Here is a 19384-nt window from a genome sequence, read left to right on the forward strand (position 1 = left end):
ACTTCCCATCTCCAGGACTCAAGTCCGGCCTGCCGGTTTCCCTGAATCCCTTCATAAATGTTACCTTGATCACACTCCAACAGCACATCAAGACCTAAAAGCCATTTGTCTCCATTTGCTCCTGTCTAACACGCTCACGCATGCTTGCTGGAAGTCCAAGCCCCTCGCACACAAAACCTCCTTTACCCCAGTCCCTCCAACCTTTCCTAGGCCGACCTTTTCCCCCGCCTTCCTTCTCAAAGTCATAATAATAATAATAATAATAATAATTGCCCTAGGTATTAGGTTGGTAGACAACAACTTCCCAAGTGAGTGTAAAATGAAAGCCTGTAATTGTTTTACATGATGGTAGGATTGCTGGTGTCTCTTTTCTGTCTCATAAACATGCAAGATTTCAGGTATGTCTTGCTTCTTCTACTTACACTTAGGTCACACTACACATACATGTACAAGCATATACTGTACATACACACACTTCTGGGTTTTTTCTATTTTCTTGCTAGTTCTTGTTCTTGTGATGAATGGTTTGAAAAACTGACAAGTTGAAGATTGAGACACTTATGCAACATATGCGAATTTTTATTCAGGAAATGTTTCGCCACACAGTGGCTTCATCAGTCCAATACAAAGTAGAAAGGCGTAAGGAGAGGAGGAGTTTGAGGTAATCAGTCCCTCAGCCTGGAGTCGATGTGTTCAGTCCATCAATCTTGTAGAATGTACAGCATAGGGCCATAGACGTGGCTTATATACTGTAGTGAGGTGAGGCGAAGCAGGAGGTGGGGTCATAGTGGTATCATCCACTGGTCGAAGTAGGTCTTCGTCCAAAGGTTGGACAAGTGTTGAAGAATTCTTTGTAACAAGATCCCATGATGCTGCAGTGTCAGTTCTTGTTTTTGTTTATTTCCTCTTATCTCCATGGGGAAGTGGAACAGAATTCTTCTCCTGTAAGTCATGCATGTCGTAAGAGGCAATTAAAATGCTGAGAGCAAGGGGCTAGTAACCGCTTCTCCTGTATATATTACTAAAGTTAGAAAGAGAAACTTCTGTTATTCCTTTTGGGCCACCCCGCCTCGGTGGGATATGGCTGGTTTGTTGAAAGGAGAAGAGGAATTACTTTTGGAGGGACATCCAAACCATCGTATCTGCACGCCTCTGGCAAAACGGTGATGAAATGTGTGATGGTAAAAGCGTTTCTTCTTTTACGGGTCACCCTACCTTGGTGGGAAAGAGCCAGCATGTTAAAAAATAATGTTGTTCATGTACAGGTTTTTGATGGTTCAACTTTACAATGGTGCTAAAGCAATTACATACTTTGATGATGAAACTTAAGATAATTACCCGGCACAAAGGCAGTAAGTCCACAACTTTTTTTTTTAACATGTTGGCCGCCTCCCACCAAGGCAGGTGACCCAAAAAAAGAAAGAAACACTTGTATTCATTTATTTACTTTTCATGTATTTATTTTCTTGTATCCATTTATGTATTTACTTATCAATACAGCTTCTCCTCGCCTAGCGACATACTCGTTTACTGACGACTCAGACTTACGACGGGCTCTCTGACCAGTATGCATACCTAAATAATGTATATTAGAGATGATTTCCTCTATTCTGTTTATTACAATATACAGTATACTGCTTTACAAACATTTTAAAATATACTAAAAATATTGTAAATGGTGCAGAAGTGACATTAAAGCAATATTAAAGATGGCTGACACAAACCCACTACTATTAGAGTATGCTCCTCGTATAGCGACGAATTTGTTTACCAACACGGTACAGTGGACCCCCGGTTTACAATATTATTTCATTCCAGAAGTATGTTCAGGTGCCAGTACTGACCGAATTTGTTCCCATAAGGAATATTGTGAATTAGATTAGTCCATTTCAGACCCCCAAACATACACATACAAACGCACTTACATAAATACACTTACATAATTGGTCGCAGTGGGAGCTGATAGTAAAGCGGGGGTCCACTGTATTAGGAACAGAACCCTGTCATTCATCGAGGAGAGGCTGTACTGGTATTTGGTTAATTACGGCAATTATTTGTTTATTTACTTATTAACACTAGTTATTTATTTATTTATTTATTTATTTAGCATATCATATTCATATTTGACTTATGATGGGTTCATTGGAACATAAGTTGAGGAGCACTTGTATATTGGTCTTCGAAGAGAATAATTTGTGTTCTATAGGGATAGTGTTCGTAATTTAGCAAGCAAAGCATTTACAAAATACACTTTAGATTCTCATTATATTATTTTTTTTTTCAGAGTCTTCGCTTTGGAAGTTTAAAAAAAAAATCATTGACAAAATAGGCAGCAAAATTTCAGCACTCTGCATCCCAGATGAGAACACAGCTTCAGGTCTGTCAACAGCCTATAGTGAAAACGTCGGGAAATTGTCATCAACTGATTTTTCTGGTAAAATTTGAAATTTTGATGGTGATACTTTATACAGTAAGTCCTTGACTTACTAACACATTAATGTTGCAGTTTTATAACTGTAGTGTAAGTGCGCTTCTGGCAAGACAGTGATGGAGTGAATGATACAGGAAGTTGAAGACTTTATGCATTATGAATATTATACACAATACAGCCTCTCCTCACTTAACGACGGGGTTTCGTTCCTGAGACTACATTGCTAAACGAATTCAGTGCTAAGTGAGGAGCATACTATAATGGTAGTGAGTTTGTGTCAACCATCTTCGATAATGTTTTAATGTCACCTTTGCACTATTTATAACATTTCTGGCGTATTTTTAAATGTTTATACAGTAGTGTATTGTTATATTGAAATGAAGAGAATGGAGGAAATCAGCTCTAATATACATTATTTTGGTACGAATACTGGTCAGAGAGCCCATCGTAAGTCCGAGGAGTCGGTAAATGAGTACGTTGCTAAGTGAGGAGAGGCTGTACAGGTCATCAGTGCATGTGTAGGTCAAGGATTTACACTGTATAGCCGGACTTGAGTGTGAAAGGGGGGTTGATGTTGCAGGGATCAATCTGATTGTGACTATTGGCACTCTTCTGCAAGACAGTAGTTGAGTGAATGTTGATGAATGTGTTTTCATCTCTTGGTCGACATCCTTGGCAGGAGACGGTCGTTGAGTTAAAAAACACATACAGTGGACCCCCGCATAACAATATTATTTCAATCCAGAAGTCTGTTTGGGTGCCGTTATAGACCGAATTTGTTCCCATAAGAGATATTGTGAATTAGATTAGTCCGTTTCAGACCCCCAAAAATACACCTACAAAAGCACTTACAAAAATATACTTACATAATTGGTCGAGTTGGGAGCTGATCGTTATGCGGGGGTCCACTGTACATGTATGTATACATACTCTGTGATGCTGTTATAAATATGTATGTATACTTACTCCCTGACACTGTATTTTTGTATATATGTATGTATACATATTCCATGACACTATTTTCGTTTATATGTATGTATACATACTCCTTGACACTGTGTGATTGTACACATGTATGTATACATACTCCATGACAATGTTGTACACGTTTTTTTTTTTTTTTTTTCAACAAGTCGGTCGTCTCCCACCGAGGCAGGGTGACCCAAAAAAGAAAGAAAATCCCCAAAAAGAAAATACTTTCATCATCATTCAACACTTTCACCACACTCACACATTATCACTGCTTTTGCAGAGGTGCTCAGAATACAACAGCTTAGAAGCATATACGTATAAAGATACACAACATATCCCTCCAAACTGCCAATATCCCAAACCCCTCCTTTAAAGTGCAGGCATTGTACTTCCCATTTCCAGGACTCAAGTCCGACTATATGAAAATAACCGGTTTCCCTGAATCCCTTCACTAAATATTACCCTGCTCACACTCCAACAGATCGTCAGGTCCCAAGTATCATTCGTCTCCATTCACTCCTATCTAACACGCTCATGCACGCTTGCTGGAAGTCCAAGCCCCTCGCCCACAAAACCTCCTTTACCCCCTCTTTCCAACCCTTTCGAGGACGACCCCTACCCCTCTTTCCTTCCCCTATAGATTTATATGCTTTCCATGTCATTCTACTTTGATCCATTCTCTCTAAATGACCAAACCACCTCAACAACCCCTCTTCTGCCCTCTGACTAATGCTTTTATTAACTCCACACCTTCTCCTAATTTGAACACTGAATTTTCTGCATAATATTTACACCACACATTGCCCTTAAACAGGACATCTCCACTGCCTCCAACCGTCTCCTCGCTGCTGCATTTACCACCCAAGCTTCACATCCATATAAGAGTGTTGGTACTACTATACTTTCATACATTCCCTTCTTTGCCTCCATAGATAACGTTTTTTGACTCCACGTATACCTCAATGCACCACTCACCTTTTTTCCCTCATCAGTTCTATGATTAACCTCATCCTTCATAAATCCATCCGCCGACACATCAACTCCCAAGTATCTGAAAACATTCACTTCTTCCATACTCCTCCTCCCCAATTTGATATCCAATTTTTCTTTATCTAAATCATTTGATACCCTCATCACCTTACTCTTTTCTATGTTTACTTTCAACTTTCTACCTTTACACACATTCTCAAACTCATCCACTAACCTTTGCAATTTTTCTTTAGAATCTCCCATAAGCACAGTATCATCAGCAAAAAGTAACTGTGTCAATTCCCATTTTGAATTTGATTCCCCATAATTTAATCCCACCCCTCTCCCGAACACCCTAGCATTTACTTCTTTTATAACCCCATCTATAAATATATTAAACAACCATGGTGACATTACACATCCCTGTCTAAGACCTACTTTTACCGTGAAGTATTCTCCCTCTCTTCTACATACCCTAACCTGAGCCTTACTATCCTCATAAAAGCTCTTTACAGCATTTAGTAACTTACCACCTATTCCATATACTTGCAACATCTGCCACATTGCTCCTGTATTCACTCTATCATATGCCTTTTCTAAATCCATAAATGCAATAAAAACTTCCCTACCTTTATCTAAATACAGTGGACCCCCGCATAACGATCACCTCCGAATGCGACCAATTATGTAAGTGTATTTATGTAAGTGCGTTTGTACGTGTATGTTTGGGGGTCTGAAATGGACTAATCTACTTCACAATATTCCTTATGGGAACAAATTCGGTCAGTACTGGCACCTGAACATACTTCTTGAGTGAAAAAATATCGTTAACCGGGGGTCCACTGTACTGTTCACATATATGCTTCAATGTAAACACTTGATCTACACATCCCCTACTCTCTCTGAAGCCTCCCTGCTCATCTGCAATTCTACATTCTGTCTTACCTCTAATTCTTTCAATTATAACCCTACCGTATACTTTTCCTGGTATACTCAGTAAACTTATTCCTCTATAATTTTTACAATCTCTTTTGTCCCCTTTCCCTTTATATAAAGGAACTATACACGCTCTCCGCCAATCCCTAGGTACCTTCCCCTCTTTCATACATTTATTAAACAAAAGTACCAACCACTCCAACACTATATCCCCCCCTGCTTTTAACATTTCTGTCATGATCCCATCAGTTCCAGCTGCTTTACCCCCTTTCATTCTACGTAATGCCTCACGTACCTCCACCACACTTACATTCTGCTCTTCTTCACTCCTAAAAGATGGTATACCTCCCTGGCCAGTGCATGAAATTACTGCCTCCCTTTCTTCCTCAACATTTAAAAGTTCCTCAAAATATTCTCGCCATCTACCTAATACCTCCTTCTCCCCATCTACTAACTCCCCTACTCTGTTTTTAACTGACAAATCCATACTTTCCCTAGGCTTTCTTAACTTGTTTAACTCACTCCAAAATTTTTTCTTATTTTCATTAAAATTTCTTGACAGTGCCTCTCCCACTCTTTCATCTGCTCTCCTTTTGCACTCTCTCACCACTCTCTTCACCTTTCTTTTACTCTCCATATACTCTGCTCTTCTTATAACACTTCTACTTTGTAAAAACCTCTCGTAAGCTACCTTTTTCTCTTTTATCACACCCTTTACTTCATCATTCCACCAATCACTCCTCTTTCCTCCTGCCCCCACCCTCCTATAACCACAAACTTCTGCCCCACATTCTAATACTGTATTTTTAAAACTATTCCAACCCTCTTCAACCCCCCCACTACTCATCTTTGCACTAGCCCACCTTTCTGCCAATAGTCGCTTATATCTCACCCGAACTTCCTCCTCCCTTAGTTTATACACTTTCACCTCCCTCTTACTTGTTGTTGCCACCTTCCTCTTTTCCCATCTACATCTTACTCTAACTGTAGCTACAACTAAATAATGATCTGATATATCAGTTGCCCCACTATAAACATGTACATCCTGGAGCCTACCCATCAACCTTTTATCCACTAATACATAATCTAACAAACTACTTTCATTACGTGCTACATCATACCTTGTATATTTATTTATCCTCTTTTTCATAAAATATGTATTACTTATTACCAAATTTCTTTCTGCACATAGCTCAATTAAAGGCTCCCCATTTACATTTACCCCTGGCACCCCAAATTTACCTACTACTCCCTCCATAACATTTTTACCCACTTTAGCATTGAAATCCCCAACCACCATTACTCTCACACTTGATTCAAAACTCCCCACGCATTCATTCAACATTTCCCAGAATCTCTCTCTCTCCTCTACACTTCTCTCTTCTCCAGGTGCATACACGCTTACTATAACCCACTTTTCACATCCACTCTTTATTTTACTCCACATAATCCTTGAATTTATACATTTATGTCCCTCTTTTCCTGCCATAGCTTATCCTTCAACATTATTGCTACTCCTTCTTTAGCTCTAACTCTATTTGAAACCCCTGACCTAATCCGATTTATTCCTCTCCATTGAAACTCTCCCATCCCCTTCAGCTTTGTTTCACTTAAAGCCAGGACATCCAGTTTCTTCTCATTCATAACATCCACAATCATCTCATTCTTATCATTTGCACAACATCCACGCACATTCAGACTTCCCACTTTGACAATTTTCTTCCTATTCTTTTTAGTAATCTTTACAGGAAAAGGGGTTACTAGCCCATTGTTCCCGGCATTTTAGTTGACTTTTACAACACGCATGGCTTACGGAGGAAAGATTCTTATTCCACTTCTCCATGGATATAAAAGGAAAAGTAATAAGACCAAGAACTATTAAGATAAAATCAAAGAAAACTCAGATGAGTGTGTATAAATAAACGTGTACATGTATGTGTAGCGTGACCTAAGTGTAAGTAGAAGTAGCAAGACATGCCTGTAATCTTGCATATTTATGAGACAGACAAAAGACACCAGCAATCCTACCATCATGTAAAACAATTACAGGCTTTCGTTTTACACTCACTTGGCAGGACGGTAGTACCTCCCTGGGTGGTTATTGTCTACCAACCTACTACCACAGGACGGTAGTACCTCCCTGGGTGGTTGTTGTCTACCAACCTACTACCACAGGACGGTAGTACCTCCCTGGGTGGTTGTTGTCTACCAACCTACTACCACAGGACGGTAGTACCTCCCTGGGTGGTTGTTGTCTACCAACCTACTACCACAGGACGGTAGTACCTCCCTGGGTGGTTGTTGTCTACCAACCTACTACCACAGGATGGTAGTACCTCCCTGGGTGGTTGTTGTCTACCAACCTACTACCACAGGACAGTAGTACCTCCCTGGGTGGTTGCTGTCTACCAACCTACTACCACAGGACGGTAGTACCTCCCTGGGTGGTTGTTGTCTACCAACCTACTACCACAGGACGGTAGTACCTCCCTGGGTGGTTGCTGTCTACCAACCTACTACCACAGGACAGTAGTACCTCCCTGGGTGGTTGTTGTCTACCAACCTACTACCACAGGACAGTAGTACCTCCCTGGGTGGTTGTTGTCTACCAACCTACTACCACAGGATGGTAGTACCTCCCTGGGTGGTTGTTGTCTACCAACCTACTACATGTATGTATACATAGTCCATGTATGTATGTATACATATTCCATGACACTGTATACATGTATGTATACATACTATATAACACTATGTACACATGTATACATACTCCATGACACTACATACACATGTATGTATGCCAACATGTACATACTGTTGTAATGAATTTTCTTGATTCTAGTCCCTTCAGAGATGCCTTGATGCCACTAAAGGGCTCTTGATCCAAGGTACTGAGCTCCTGGTAAGAGAAAGACATGACTACAGTCATCTTTATCCCCACAACATTTCACCCAGCATGTTTCTCCTGCCCAGCAGGTAGTAGAAACAGTGGTTAGAAGGTGCACTGCAGAAGACTTACTGACCTTGTTTATAATACTGATTATTATTATTATTATTATTATTATTATTATTAATTATTATTATTATTACTATATAGTATGTCAGCTATGGTCTGTGTAAGTTGTATCTTATACTTGTAGATATAAAGTCGTTTATTATTATTATTACTTGTCGTGGGTACAAACCCCATCCATTACACGATCTTATTCATTTTCACCATTTAACTTTTTTTTTGCTTTCTTGCTTTGAAAAAGAAACTCCTCGTTGGGTGAAATGTTTAACTAAACATCTTAGCTGCAGTTATGTCTTCATTACCACAAGTCCAGTGCCTTGGATCAGGAGCCCTTGGCTGGCAACAAGGCACGAATAACCTCAAGGAGTGGAATAAACACTAAGTCATAAACTCTAATAAATATTCTCAAGGTATGAAATAAACATTATCATAAACATTTTATTAAATAAACATTCTCACCTCTTTACAAAGATTTTAACACCGAATAAATAAATAAATAACACTAAATTACATGAATGCCCGTAAATATATGCGGTAGAGACAGATCCACAGACAGATTTTTTTTGTTTCAAGGAGGCAAATGCATGCTGGTTAAGAGCTCTTGATCCAAGAAGTCTGACCTCTCCTCCCTATTCTTGGACGATGTGTGACTGCCTTCCATTCCCCAGGTGCTGTGCGACCGCAGGTTCAACATTTCCCCATGTTCGCCAAGGAGTGTTAAACCCGTAGGAGGTCATCTGGCACCCTGGGGTGCTTAGTGGCAGTCAACTTCACCTTAAGGGAATGGAGGTTGGTACACAAATGAGCTGCACGTAGGAGAACATAGCTTACAACAACGGTTCAGTCCAACTTAGACAAAAAAAACTAGTTCCAAACATGTTATCGTGCTTCTGTATTCCTTATGGAGGTCAGTTCCGACTCCTCCTATCAAGAGCCCTTCAGGCATCAAGGAACCTCCCTTGAGGAACCCCATAAATATAATTTAAGCCTGTTGGTTTTCCTTTAGAGATTTAAAGCACTGAAGTTTCTCAACAAGTGCCTTAAGAAAACTCACTAGGAGACACCAGGAGCTGTGATTCGACCCCTACAACCACAAATAGGTAAGTACAGAAAAAGGTTACCCTGAGACCTTGAACAGAAGTGATCACGGTCCCAGTACCAAAACGCAAACAACCCACACATACAAGAAAGAAACTTATGACCACGTTTTAGTCCGACCGAGACCAAAACACCGCCGTATAATACAGTTTTCTTTTCTGCAGTATCAAAACATGTGAAACTTCATTTTATATACTGCAAAAAAAAAATAGTTTGTTTATTTGTGATATATTTTAAGTATGTGTCTTAGTTTAGAAATATATAAGAAAATATTAAATAGAAATGTACGTTATACCCATAGACCTGCATATTAAAATAATTTTTGTATATGCCCATAGTAATGCTTGAAACTGTGTAAATATGACCCTCGGAGGAAGGCATCGCTTATGCCCATTGAGATGTGCGAAAGATTTGTAAATTGAATGAACAAGGAAGAAATTATTTGCCTGAACAAGTGCTATTAAACCAAGTGCTGTGTAACCCATACTGGTTTAGTACTTGTCTTTGTATAATTACAGTGGAACCTCAAATATCGAACTTTCTTCAGTCCAGAAGACTGTCCAAGTGCTGTTACCGAATGAATTTATTCCTATCAGGAATAATGTAAATTAGATTAGTCCATTTCAAACCCTCAAAAATACACTTATAAAAGCACTTACAAAAATACACTTACATAATTGGTTGTGTTGGGAGCAGTTCGATTTTTGAGGTTCCACTGTATGTAGAAATATGCACAAGTGTTCCTGGTTATGGCATAGGTACCTTCAGTGTGTATGGAATGCTTATCTACTTCCACAGCCCTGCCCTGGGCCAGGCTTGCCTGGTGCTTCTCTGGTCAACCAGGTTGTTGCTGGCCCTGGGCCAGGCTTGTCTAGTGTTTACCTGGTCAACCATGCTGTTACTGGCTCTGGGCCAGGCATGTCTGATGCTTGCCTGGTTAACCAGGTTGTTACTGCCCCTAGGCCAGGCTTGTCTGGTGCTTACCTGGGCAACCAGGCTACTGCTGGCCCTGAGCCAGGCTTGTCTGGTCTTTGCCTGGTCAGCCAGGCTGTTCACACTGGCAGCCCACTGGCTCACATTCATCACAGCCTGGTTGATCCTTTCCAGGCCCCTTCAGGAAAGAGAAAGGGATTTCTTGATACTGATGAAAGTCTTCAAAAACTTGACATAATCCTCCGTGTACTGGTCACAGACCGGGGGCGTTGACCCCCGGAACTCTCTCCAGGTAAACTCCAGGTACTAAGATCACACCTGCCTACCTCCCATTCTCCAAACTTTGTGTGACCCATACTGGTATAATGCATTCCATGCCCAAACCAGCAGTATTAAATCAGATTAATAATTAATTCCACATAAAAGGAATCTTTCATACACATACGCAAAGCACCAGTCGTACACGCCAGGTGTATATAGCACCTACAAACTTACCAGTGGAAATGGAACATTGCACAATGGTGAATTTGCATAAAACGAATACACACTTACACATACGTAATGTGTGTTTGTTGGGTTTTCAAGGCAGAGTCTGAAAGTTTTTCAAAAATTTTCTCTTTTCCATTGATGAGTATTTTTTTTTTTTTTTTTTTTTGGCAAATTAGCATGGCAGACATTTTAAACTCTCCTTCATTACTATATTAACAATCTCACCTAACACAAAATTAACATATTAGTTTTTTCCTGCCAGAAATTGAGTTAACATTGAACATTAATGAAATATATTAATTTTGAGATATTCAAATTGTTGGAGATATTGCAACAACAAATTTACACTCGTTACATTTGACAAAACATTGATTTATAGGCCTCAACCTCTGCTGTAAAATCACAAGAACATGCTATGTGGCACACCTACATTATTTTTTTTTTTTTCAACAAGTCGGCCGTCTCCCGCCTTGTATATTAATTAAAATGGCAGAGTCAGTGAACAGAAATAACGATGGATTCATTGGGAGACAAATCGAAAATAGAAAACGACGTGTGCAGTTTAGGAGGTATTTACCGGAAACATTTTCGTTGCTTCTAGGTCCCACGAATGATACGTTTCCACTAACTTACAACCCGAACATAGGAAAATGAAACTTAGAACGACGTTTCAGCCTGACTTGGACCATTAAGTAGTTAATGGTCCGAGTTGGACCGAATTTAATCATAACTTTCATTTCCCCGTGTGTGGGTCATCTGTGTATTATTCCAGTTGTGGTATTGTGCCTTTGTATTTTTTCCATTAAATGTGTCCTAAAGTAACTGCATTTCATATTTTTATTGTAATGTTGGTGGAATTACTGACAATATGTTAGGTAAAAGGACGCAAGTGCAACTAATGCAACATTTTGCCGTGGCAACGTTTCGCTCTCCAGGATCTTTGTCAAGCCATTACCAGCTTGACAAAGCTCCTGGAGAGCAAAACATTGCCACAATAAAATATCCCATTATTGCATTTGTGTTCGTTTACCTAACATTATTACTTATTATTATTATCATATGCCTTAATATACCCAGAGTCAGGTTGTGTGGTTTCTAAGATCTCTGTAGAAAAACGACAGTAGGTGTTGTGCTCATAGAGGTCTTCCGTACAATTCACTGTTTACCTATAATTAGGAGAGGTAAATTTGGTTTGGTTTGTCCTAGAGCATTATCAAGTCACTCACGACTTTATCTACGAACTATTATGGACAGAAATGTTATTTTACGAGGCCCCTTCAAACTGTGATTAGTTGTGGATTATTCCAGAAATGGTATTGTGGGTAAGTTGTGAATTTTCCAGCCAGGGTATTGTAGGTTAGTTGTGAATTGTTCCAGTCTGTTGTGAATTGTTATAGCCACAGAACTGTGGGTTTGTTGTGAATTGTTTCAGCTACAGTATTGTGGATTTGTTGTGAATTGTTCCAGCCACAGAACTGTGGTTTTTTTGTGAATTGTTCCAGCCATGGTATTGTGCCTTATTCATCTTTTGTACATTGTGGGGGAGTAGGTATTGTAGCCGACTTTCCAATCAGCCCAATACATAGTTGGGTCCCCAGCGCCACTTATACAGTTTTGTTGTACTCCCGTGATATGGCAAAAAATTTTCATTTTGTGTAGAGTAAAGGATTTGTGGTGGAGATTAGCTAGTCAGTAAAGTTCAACTGGTCAGGAGAGTCCAGGTGGTCAGTAAAGTCCAGCTACAGGTACTCCTCGACCCACAGTGGGGTTACGTTCTGACGAACCCGCCACAAGTTGAAAATATCCCAAGTTGAAAATCCCGTAAGTCGAAAATATCGTAAGTTAAAAATATTGTAAGTCAGATGTGAATATATGATAAATAAATAAGTAAAGAAATAAGTACTGTCACTGAATAAGTAAATAAATAAATAATTATTGTAACTAATATCAGTATTGAAAAGTAAATAAATGAATGCAAGTTTATCCTATCAATAAATGTACAGTACTGAATGTGCATCGCTGTAGCACCGTCATTAAGTTGAAATATCATAAATCGAACCATCGTAAAATGAGGAGCATCTGTAGCCAGTAAAGTGGAGTCCAGCTAGTCAGTAATGTGGGGTCTCGCTGGTCAGAAAAGTGGAGATCATCTAGTCAGTAATGTGGGGTCTCGCTGGTCAGAAAAGTGGAGTCCAGCTAGTCAGTAATGTGGGGTCTCGCTGGTCAGAAAAGTGGAGTCCAGCTAGTCGGTAAGGTAAGAGGTGGAGGAGGTGCGCGAGGAGCTGCCAAAGTAGAGGGAGGAAGGCGGATTAGGGTCGATCTGTTTGGTAGCTCTCTTCTTGTGCCAGAGGTAACTCCAGGCCATCAACATGACCAGTTGGGCAGCCAGAAAGAGGGCACATGCCACCACCACGCCCGTGAAGCTGGAACAGCTTCCCTCGGCCATTTCCATCTCAATGTCCTCCTGGCGGGCCGAGAAGTCAAACTTGTCCGTGATGTGGACGGACTTGGCCACCATGATGCCAGTCTCATGAACCTGTAAGAACAAGGCATTATTTAGAAGATGAATTTGCATTAACATGAGGAGAATTAATAATCCAATGTAGCCTAAGAAAGACAGACAATGTGACTTACTTCCACTGGGATTATTAGATTCTTACACAGCATGTGGTATCTTTGTAGCACCGGCACATACCACCCATCTTTGTAACACCACACACACCACCCATCTTTGTAACACCACACACACCACCCATCTTTGTAGCACCACACATACCACCCATCTTTGTAGCACCACACACACCACCCATCTTTGTAGCACCACACACACCACCCATCTTTGTAGCACCACACACACCACCCATCTTTGTAGCACCACACACACCACCCATCTTTGTAGCACCACACACACCACCCATCTTTGTAACACCACACACACCACCCATCTTTGTAGCACCACACACACCACCCATCTTTGTAGCACCACACACACCACCTATCTTTGTAGCACCACACACACCACCCATCTTTGTAGCACCACACACACCACCTATCTTTGTAGCACCACACACACCACCCATCTTTGTAGCACCACACACACCACCCATCTTTGTAGCACCACACACACCACCCATCTTTGTAGCACCACACACACCACCCATCTTTGTAACACCACACACACACCACCCATCTTTGTAACACCACACACACCACCCATCTTTGTAGCACCACACACACCACCCATCTTTGTAGCACCACACACACCACCCATCTTTGTAGCACCACACACACCACCTATCTTTGTAGCACCACACACACCACCCATCTTTGTAGCACCACACACACCACCCATCTTTGTAGCACCACACACACCACCCATCTTTGTAGCACCACACATACCACCCACCTTTGTAGCACCACACACACCACCCATCTTTGTAGCACCACACACACCACCCATCTTTGTAGCACCACCATCTTTGTAGCACCACACACACCACCCATCTTTGTAGCACCACACACACCACCCATCTTTGTAGCACCACACACACCACCCATCTTTGTAGCACCACACATACCACCCACCTTTGCAATGCCACCATCCACCTCTTCACTCTCCCCCCCCCCCCCCCACACACACACAGGAGAGTGTTGTAGTGGAGGCAGGATCCATACATAGCTTTAAGAAGAGGTACAATAAGGCTCATGGAGCAGGGAAGAATGTGAACCTAGTAGCGACCAGTGAAGAGGGGGGGGCAAGGAGTTGTGACTCAACCCCTGCAGCCACACATAGGCAAGTGTATGCTCTCTCACACTTATGCACTCACACACTTTCTACCACTACCACCACTTACCTCACGTTTTCTCCTGCGTCCAAAAGATTCCTCCCGGCGTAAGATGCCATCGAAGCCTGCAATATCACACTGGACAGGTTCACAACGAGGCAGACAGGGTGTGACCAGTGCTCGGAACTGCACCACTTCGGATGCGGGGAACTTGAAGGCTTGGAAAGGTGCATGGAGCACGGCGCCAGACCCGACCTGTAGAGTGCATGCACTACTTAAAATTTTACTTCTGGCACTTCAAGAGGAAACTGGACAAGTATCTTCACCAGGTGCCAGATCAGCCAAGCTGTGATGGATATGTTGGGTCAGTGGGCCACAAACAGAAACAGCCTGGTTGACCAGGCTAGCACCAGACAAGCCTAGCCCATGACCGGGCTCTGGGAGTAGAAAAACTCTCGGAACTCATCAAAGATATATCAGAGTGGGGTACCTTCATGCTGGCATGGGAATTTTAATTCAAGGAACTGCACTATTCTTTCCTTCCTTGATTAAACCTGTTTACCTCACATTCCCCAGGTATGGTATGACCCTTACTGCTTTAGTGCTTTCCCATGAATGTATTCATAATAGTATTGGTAGGACAGGCTTCATTATGATCATAATAATAATTGGTAGGGCTAATTACCTTGACAACAGCCAGATAATAATAATAAGTAATTATAATTAATACAGTGGACCCCCGGTTAACGATATTTTTTCATTCCAGATGTATGTTCAGGTGCCAGTACTGACCGAATTTGTTCCCATAAGAAATATTGTGAAGTAGATTAGTCCATTTCAGACCCCCAAACATACACGTATAAACGCACTTACATAAATACACTTACATAATTGGTCGCATTGGGAGGTGATCGTTATGCGGGGGTCCACTGTACTAACATCGGGTCACCCTGCCTTGGTGGGAATCGGCCAGTGTGTTAATAATAATAATCAGTGGGATTGGCTACCCTGACAACAGCCAGATTAAAAAATATATTAAAAAAGTAACAACAGACAAGGCAACAATATATGTTGCAGACAGCAACATGCTTATACAGTGGACCCCCGCATAACGATTACCTCCAAATGCGACCAATTATGTTAGTGTATTTATGTAAGTGCGTTTGTACGTGTATGTTTGGGGGTCTGAAATGGACTAATCTACTTCACAGTACAGTGGACCCCCGGTTAACGATATTTTTTCACTCCAGAAGTATGTTCAGGTGCCAGTACTGACCGAATTTGTTCCCATAAGGAATATTGTGAAGTAGATTAGTCCATTTCAGACCCCCAAACATACACGTACAAACGCACTTACATAAATACTCTTACATAATTGGTAGCATTCGGAGGTGATCGTTATGCGGGGGTCCACTGTATTCCTTATGGGAATAAATTCGGTCAGTACTGGCACCTGAACATACTTATGGAGTGAAAAAATATCGTTAACCGGGGGTCCACTGTACTAACATCGGGTCACCCTGCCTTGGTGGGAATCGGCCAGTGTGTTAATAATAATAATCAGTGGGATTGGCTTCCCTGACAACAGCCAGATTAAAAAATATATTAAAAAAGTAACAACAGACAAGGCAACAATATATGTTGCAGACAGCAACATGCTTATATTTAGAGGTGTTTTCGAGTCAGATTCTAAACTGGCATCCAGTACCTACATTAGATTTGCTTGTGTAGCGCTTGCTGAATTACTTTCTGTGTAGAAACTTCTTCACTACTTTTGGTAACTTACCACCTATTTCATATACTTGCAACATCTGCCAGGAGCAATGAATCGACCCCTGCAACAACAGTTAGGCGAGTACATTACTCCCCTATTTACTCTATCGTATGCCTTTTCTAAATCCACAAATGCAACAGAGTTCCCTGTGATTAGGTATTGTTCATTTACATGTTTCATTGCAAACACTTGGTCTACACATCCCCTGTCCTGTATTGTTCGTTGATATCCTTCATTGCAAACACTTGGTCTACACATCCTCTGTCTGTCCTGTATTGTTCGTTGATATCCTTCATTGCAAACACTTGGTCTACACATCCTCTGTCTGTCCTGTATTGTTCGTTGATATCCTTCATTGCAAACACTTGGTCTACACATCCTCTATCTGTCCTGTATTGTTCGTTGATATCCTTCATTGCAAACACTTGGTCTACACATCCCCTGTCCTTCCTAAAATAAGTTTGTTCAGCTGCGATCCTGCTTTCTGTCTTAGCCTCATCTCTTTCAAAAATAATTCTACCATATGCTTTATCCAGTATACTCAGTAGGCTTATTCCTCTATAGTTCTTGCACTCTTTTGTCCCCTTTTCCCCTTATGCAAACTATACGTACTCTCTGCCAATTCCTACGCACTCTGAACATCAAAATGGTATACAATACCGACAGGTTGTTAGGTAAGACACATATGCAACAGTTAGGCAACTTTATTCCGAGAATAAAGTTGCCTAACTGTTGCATATGTGTCTTACCTAACATCCTACGTACTCTAGTCTTTCATGGAAATAGGCAAATCGCTCCAGAATCATATCCCAATCTGTGTTTAAGATCTTTTAAGTAGTAATAGTACCAGAAGGAATAGTTACCTTGATGATGGCTTGCATGATAGTACTGTATTAGAAGGACTGGTATTATGCCTTGATGACAGTCTGCAGGATAGTACCAAAAGGACTACTACATGATAGTACCAGAAGGAATAGTTACCTTGACAACAGCTTGCATGATAGTAGGGTCGGTAGGACATCCCCGCTCATCAATAAGAAGGATCTCAGAGGTGTCTTGACCATCCATGGCCACCAGTTCCCTCATGAAGATTTCATATGGACTCTTTTCGTCGGTTATCTCAAAGCGCAGGGCCAGGTTGTCACCCACCTGGGAATGAATTTACAAATTGTAATAATCTATATTTCTGCAAGTACATGATACACCTTATACAGACCATAGCTAACATCAGTGACATACTATATAGAAAGCCCCTTGATATGCAGAGCATTGCAGGCAACCTAGGTTAATTTTGTCAGCCACGATATGACCCGCACCAGTCAAGTAACACCCAGGTACCTATTTACTGCTAGGTGAACAGAGACAGCAGGTGTCTTAAGGAAACACACCCCAATGTTTCCACCCATACCAGGGATCGAACCACAGACCTCAGTGTGTGAGTGAATGTGCTACCAACCCAGCTACAGGACTCCTTGATTCAGAAACATGGATAACTTGTCAGAAACAAGTAAGCCAGGCTTGAAATTGGGAAGAATCTGCCTCACACTTAATAATCTATGTCTAAATCTAGAATAACATTTTAGCATTAGGATTAGTTTGCCCGAAATGCAATGGAACTGACTGCGAGTACTGGAAAAATTATTTTAATGAAATTATCGTAATTTGAACGTGAATACGTATATGATAAATAAATAAATAAGTACAGTGGACACCCGGTTAACGATATTTTTTCATTCCAGAAGTATGTTCAGGTGCCAGTACTGACCGAATTTGTTCCCATAAGAAATATTGTGAAGTAGATTAGTCCATTTCAGACCCCCAAACATACACGTACAAACGCACTTACATAAATACACTTACATAATTGGTCGCATTCACAGGTAATCGTTATGCGGGGGTCCACTGTACTGTCACTGAATATAAACCAATACCGTAACTAAATACCAGTAAATAAATGATTGCAAGTTTATACTATCAATAAATGTTCAGTACTGAAGGTGCATCACTATCGCACCATCATAAAATTAAAACATATAAAGCAAAGAGCAATTCTCTCTCATTCCAATGATTCTCTACACCTCTTATGAGTTTAGAGATTTACTCACCTGGGCTGAAATGATGTCGTTACCCTTGACGTCAGTGACCCGCATCACCACATTGGGAGACTCCACGATCGTCTCCTCGAAGAACTCGTCTGTGTCGACGGCGCCCTTGACCTCCAGGCCAGACAGGAGGGAGTTGGTCACCGTCTGGTTCTCAAGGTTGTACTTGCAGTGGAGGGCAAGACCCAGGTCGGCCGAGGTCACGATCATGTCATGGTGCTGTGGGGGCAGAGATGACCTCAATATACATTGTTGTAGTTCTGTACTTTAGGTATATAAAATACACACAAGTGGGATAAAGCCGTGATGACATACCCAGGGTCACTAACTCAGAATCACTAACCCAGAGTCACTAACCCAGGGTCATTAAACCAGCATCACAAACCCAGCATCACAAACCCAGCATCACAAACCCAGCATCACAAACCCAAATGCAGCATCACAAATTGAGTATCACAAGCTGTAATAATAATAATGTGTATTTAGCCCGGGTATATTAATGACTTAAAATGGCTAACTAAAACAAGTGTTAGCGTTGTTGCTAACTTGTATATGAAGTGCTGTATGACCCTTGTGGGTTTAGCGCTTAGTTGTGATTATAATAATAATGACCTGTATAACAATGTTGGAAGAGAAGGTGCCAGGGCCATCCTGCATGACATCACAGTTGACATCGTTGTAAGAGAGCAGGAAGTCGAAGTCAGTGGCACTTTTGACATCGACAACACAGGAGTTGGGGCGGTCCTTGGCATAGACCTTACCATCGAAGAGTGTCGACGTAGATATACGTGCCAGCATCTCCGCCCCGCGGCACTCCACCGTCACCTGTAACAACAGTTCAGTGAGCGCCGTAGTGGAGGCAGCATCCATACATAGCTT

General features: G+C 41.2%; 2 protein-coding genes across 2 annotated transcripts in view; one reads left to right on the forward strand and one right to left on the reverse strand.

The window, feature by feature from the left end:
• Positions 1-9131, forward strand: part of LOC128703441 (sodium/bile acid cotransporter 7-like) — a 26752-nt gene extending 17621 nt beyond the window's left edge. The window contains exons 7-8 of the mRNA XM_053798097.2: positions 2285-2434; positions 8993-9131. Of these exons, the coding sequence (XP_053654072.1) occupies positions 2285-2306 (22 nt within the window). The 3' untranslated portion in view covers positions 2307-2434; positions 8993-9131. The remainder of the gene's footprint in view (positions 1-2284; positions 2435-8992) is intronic.
• The window catches only part of LOC128703520 (uncharacterized), a 59680-nt gene continuing 49287 nt past the window's right edge, over positions 8992-19384 (reverse strand). The window contains exons 5-9 of the mRNA XM_070104614.1: positions 19118-19330; positions 18509-18724; positions 17385-17552; positions 14699-14884; positions 8992-13380 (exon numbers count right to left, since the gene is read on the reverse strand). Coding sequence (XP_069960715.1) covers positions 13087-13380; positions 14699-14884; positions 17385-17552; positions 18509-18724; positions 19118-19330 — 1077 coding nt within the window. The 3' untranslated portion in view covers positions 8992-13086. The remainder of the gene's footprint in view (positions 13381-14698; positions 14885-17384; positions 17553-18508; positions 18725-19117; positions 19331-19384) is intronic.

Source organism: Cherax quadricarinatus, chromosome 93 (genome assembly GCF_038502225.1).
Source record: "Cherax quadricarinatus isolate ZL_2023a chromosome 93, ASM3850222v1, whole genome shotgun sequence".
NCBI lineage: Eukaryota > Metazoa > Arthropoda > Malacostraca > Decapoda > Parastacidae > Cherax > Cherax quadricarinatus.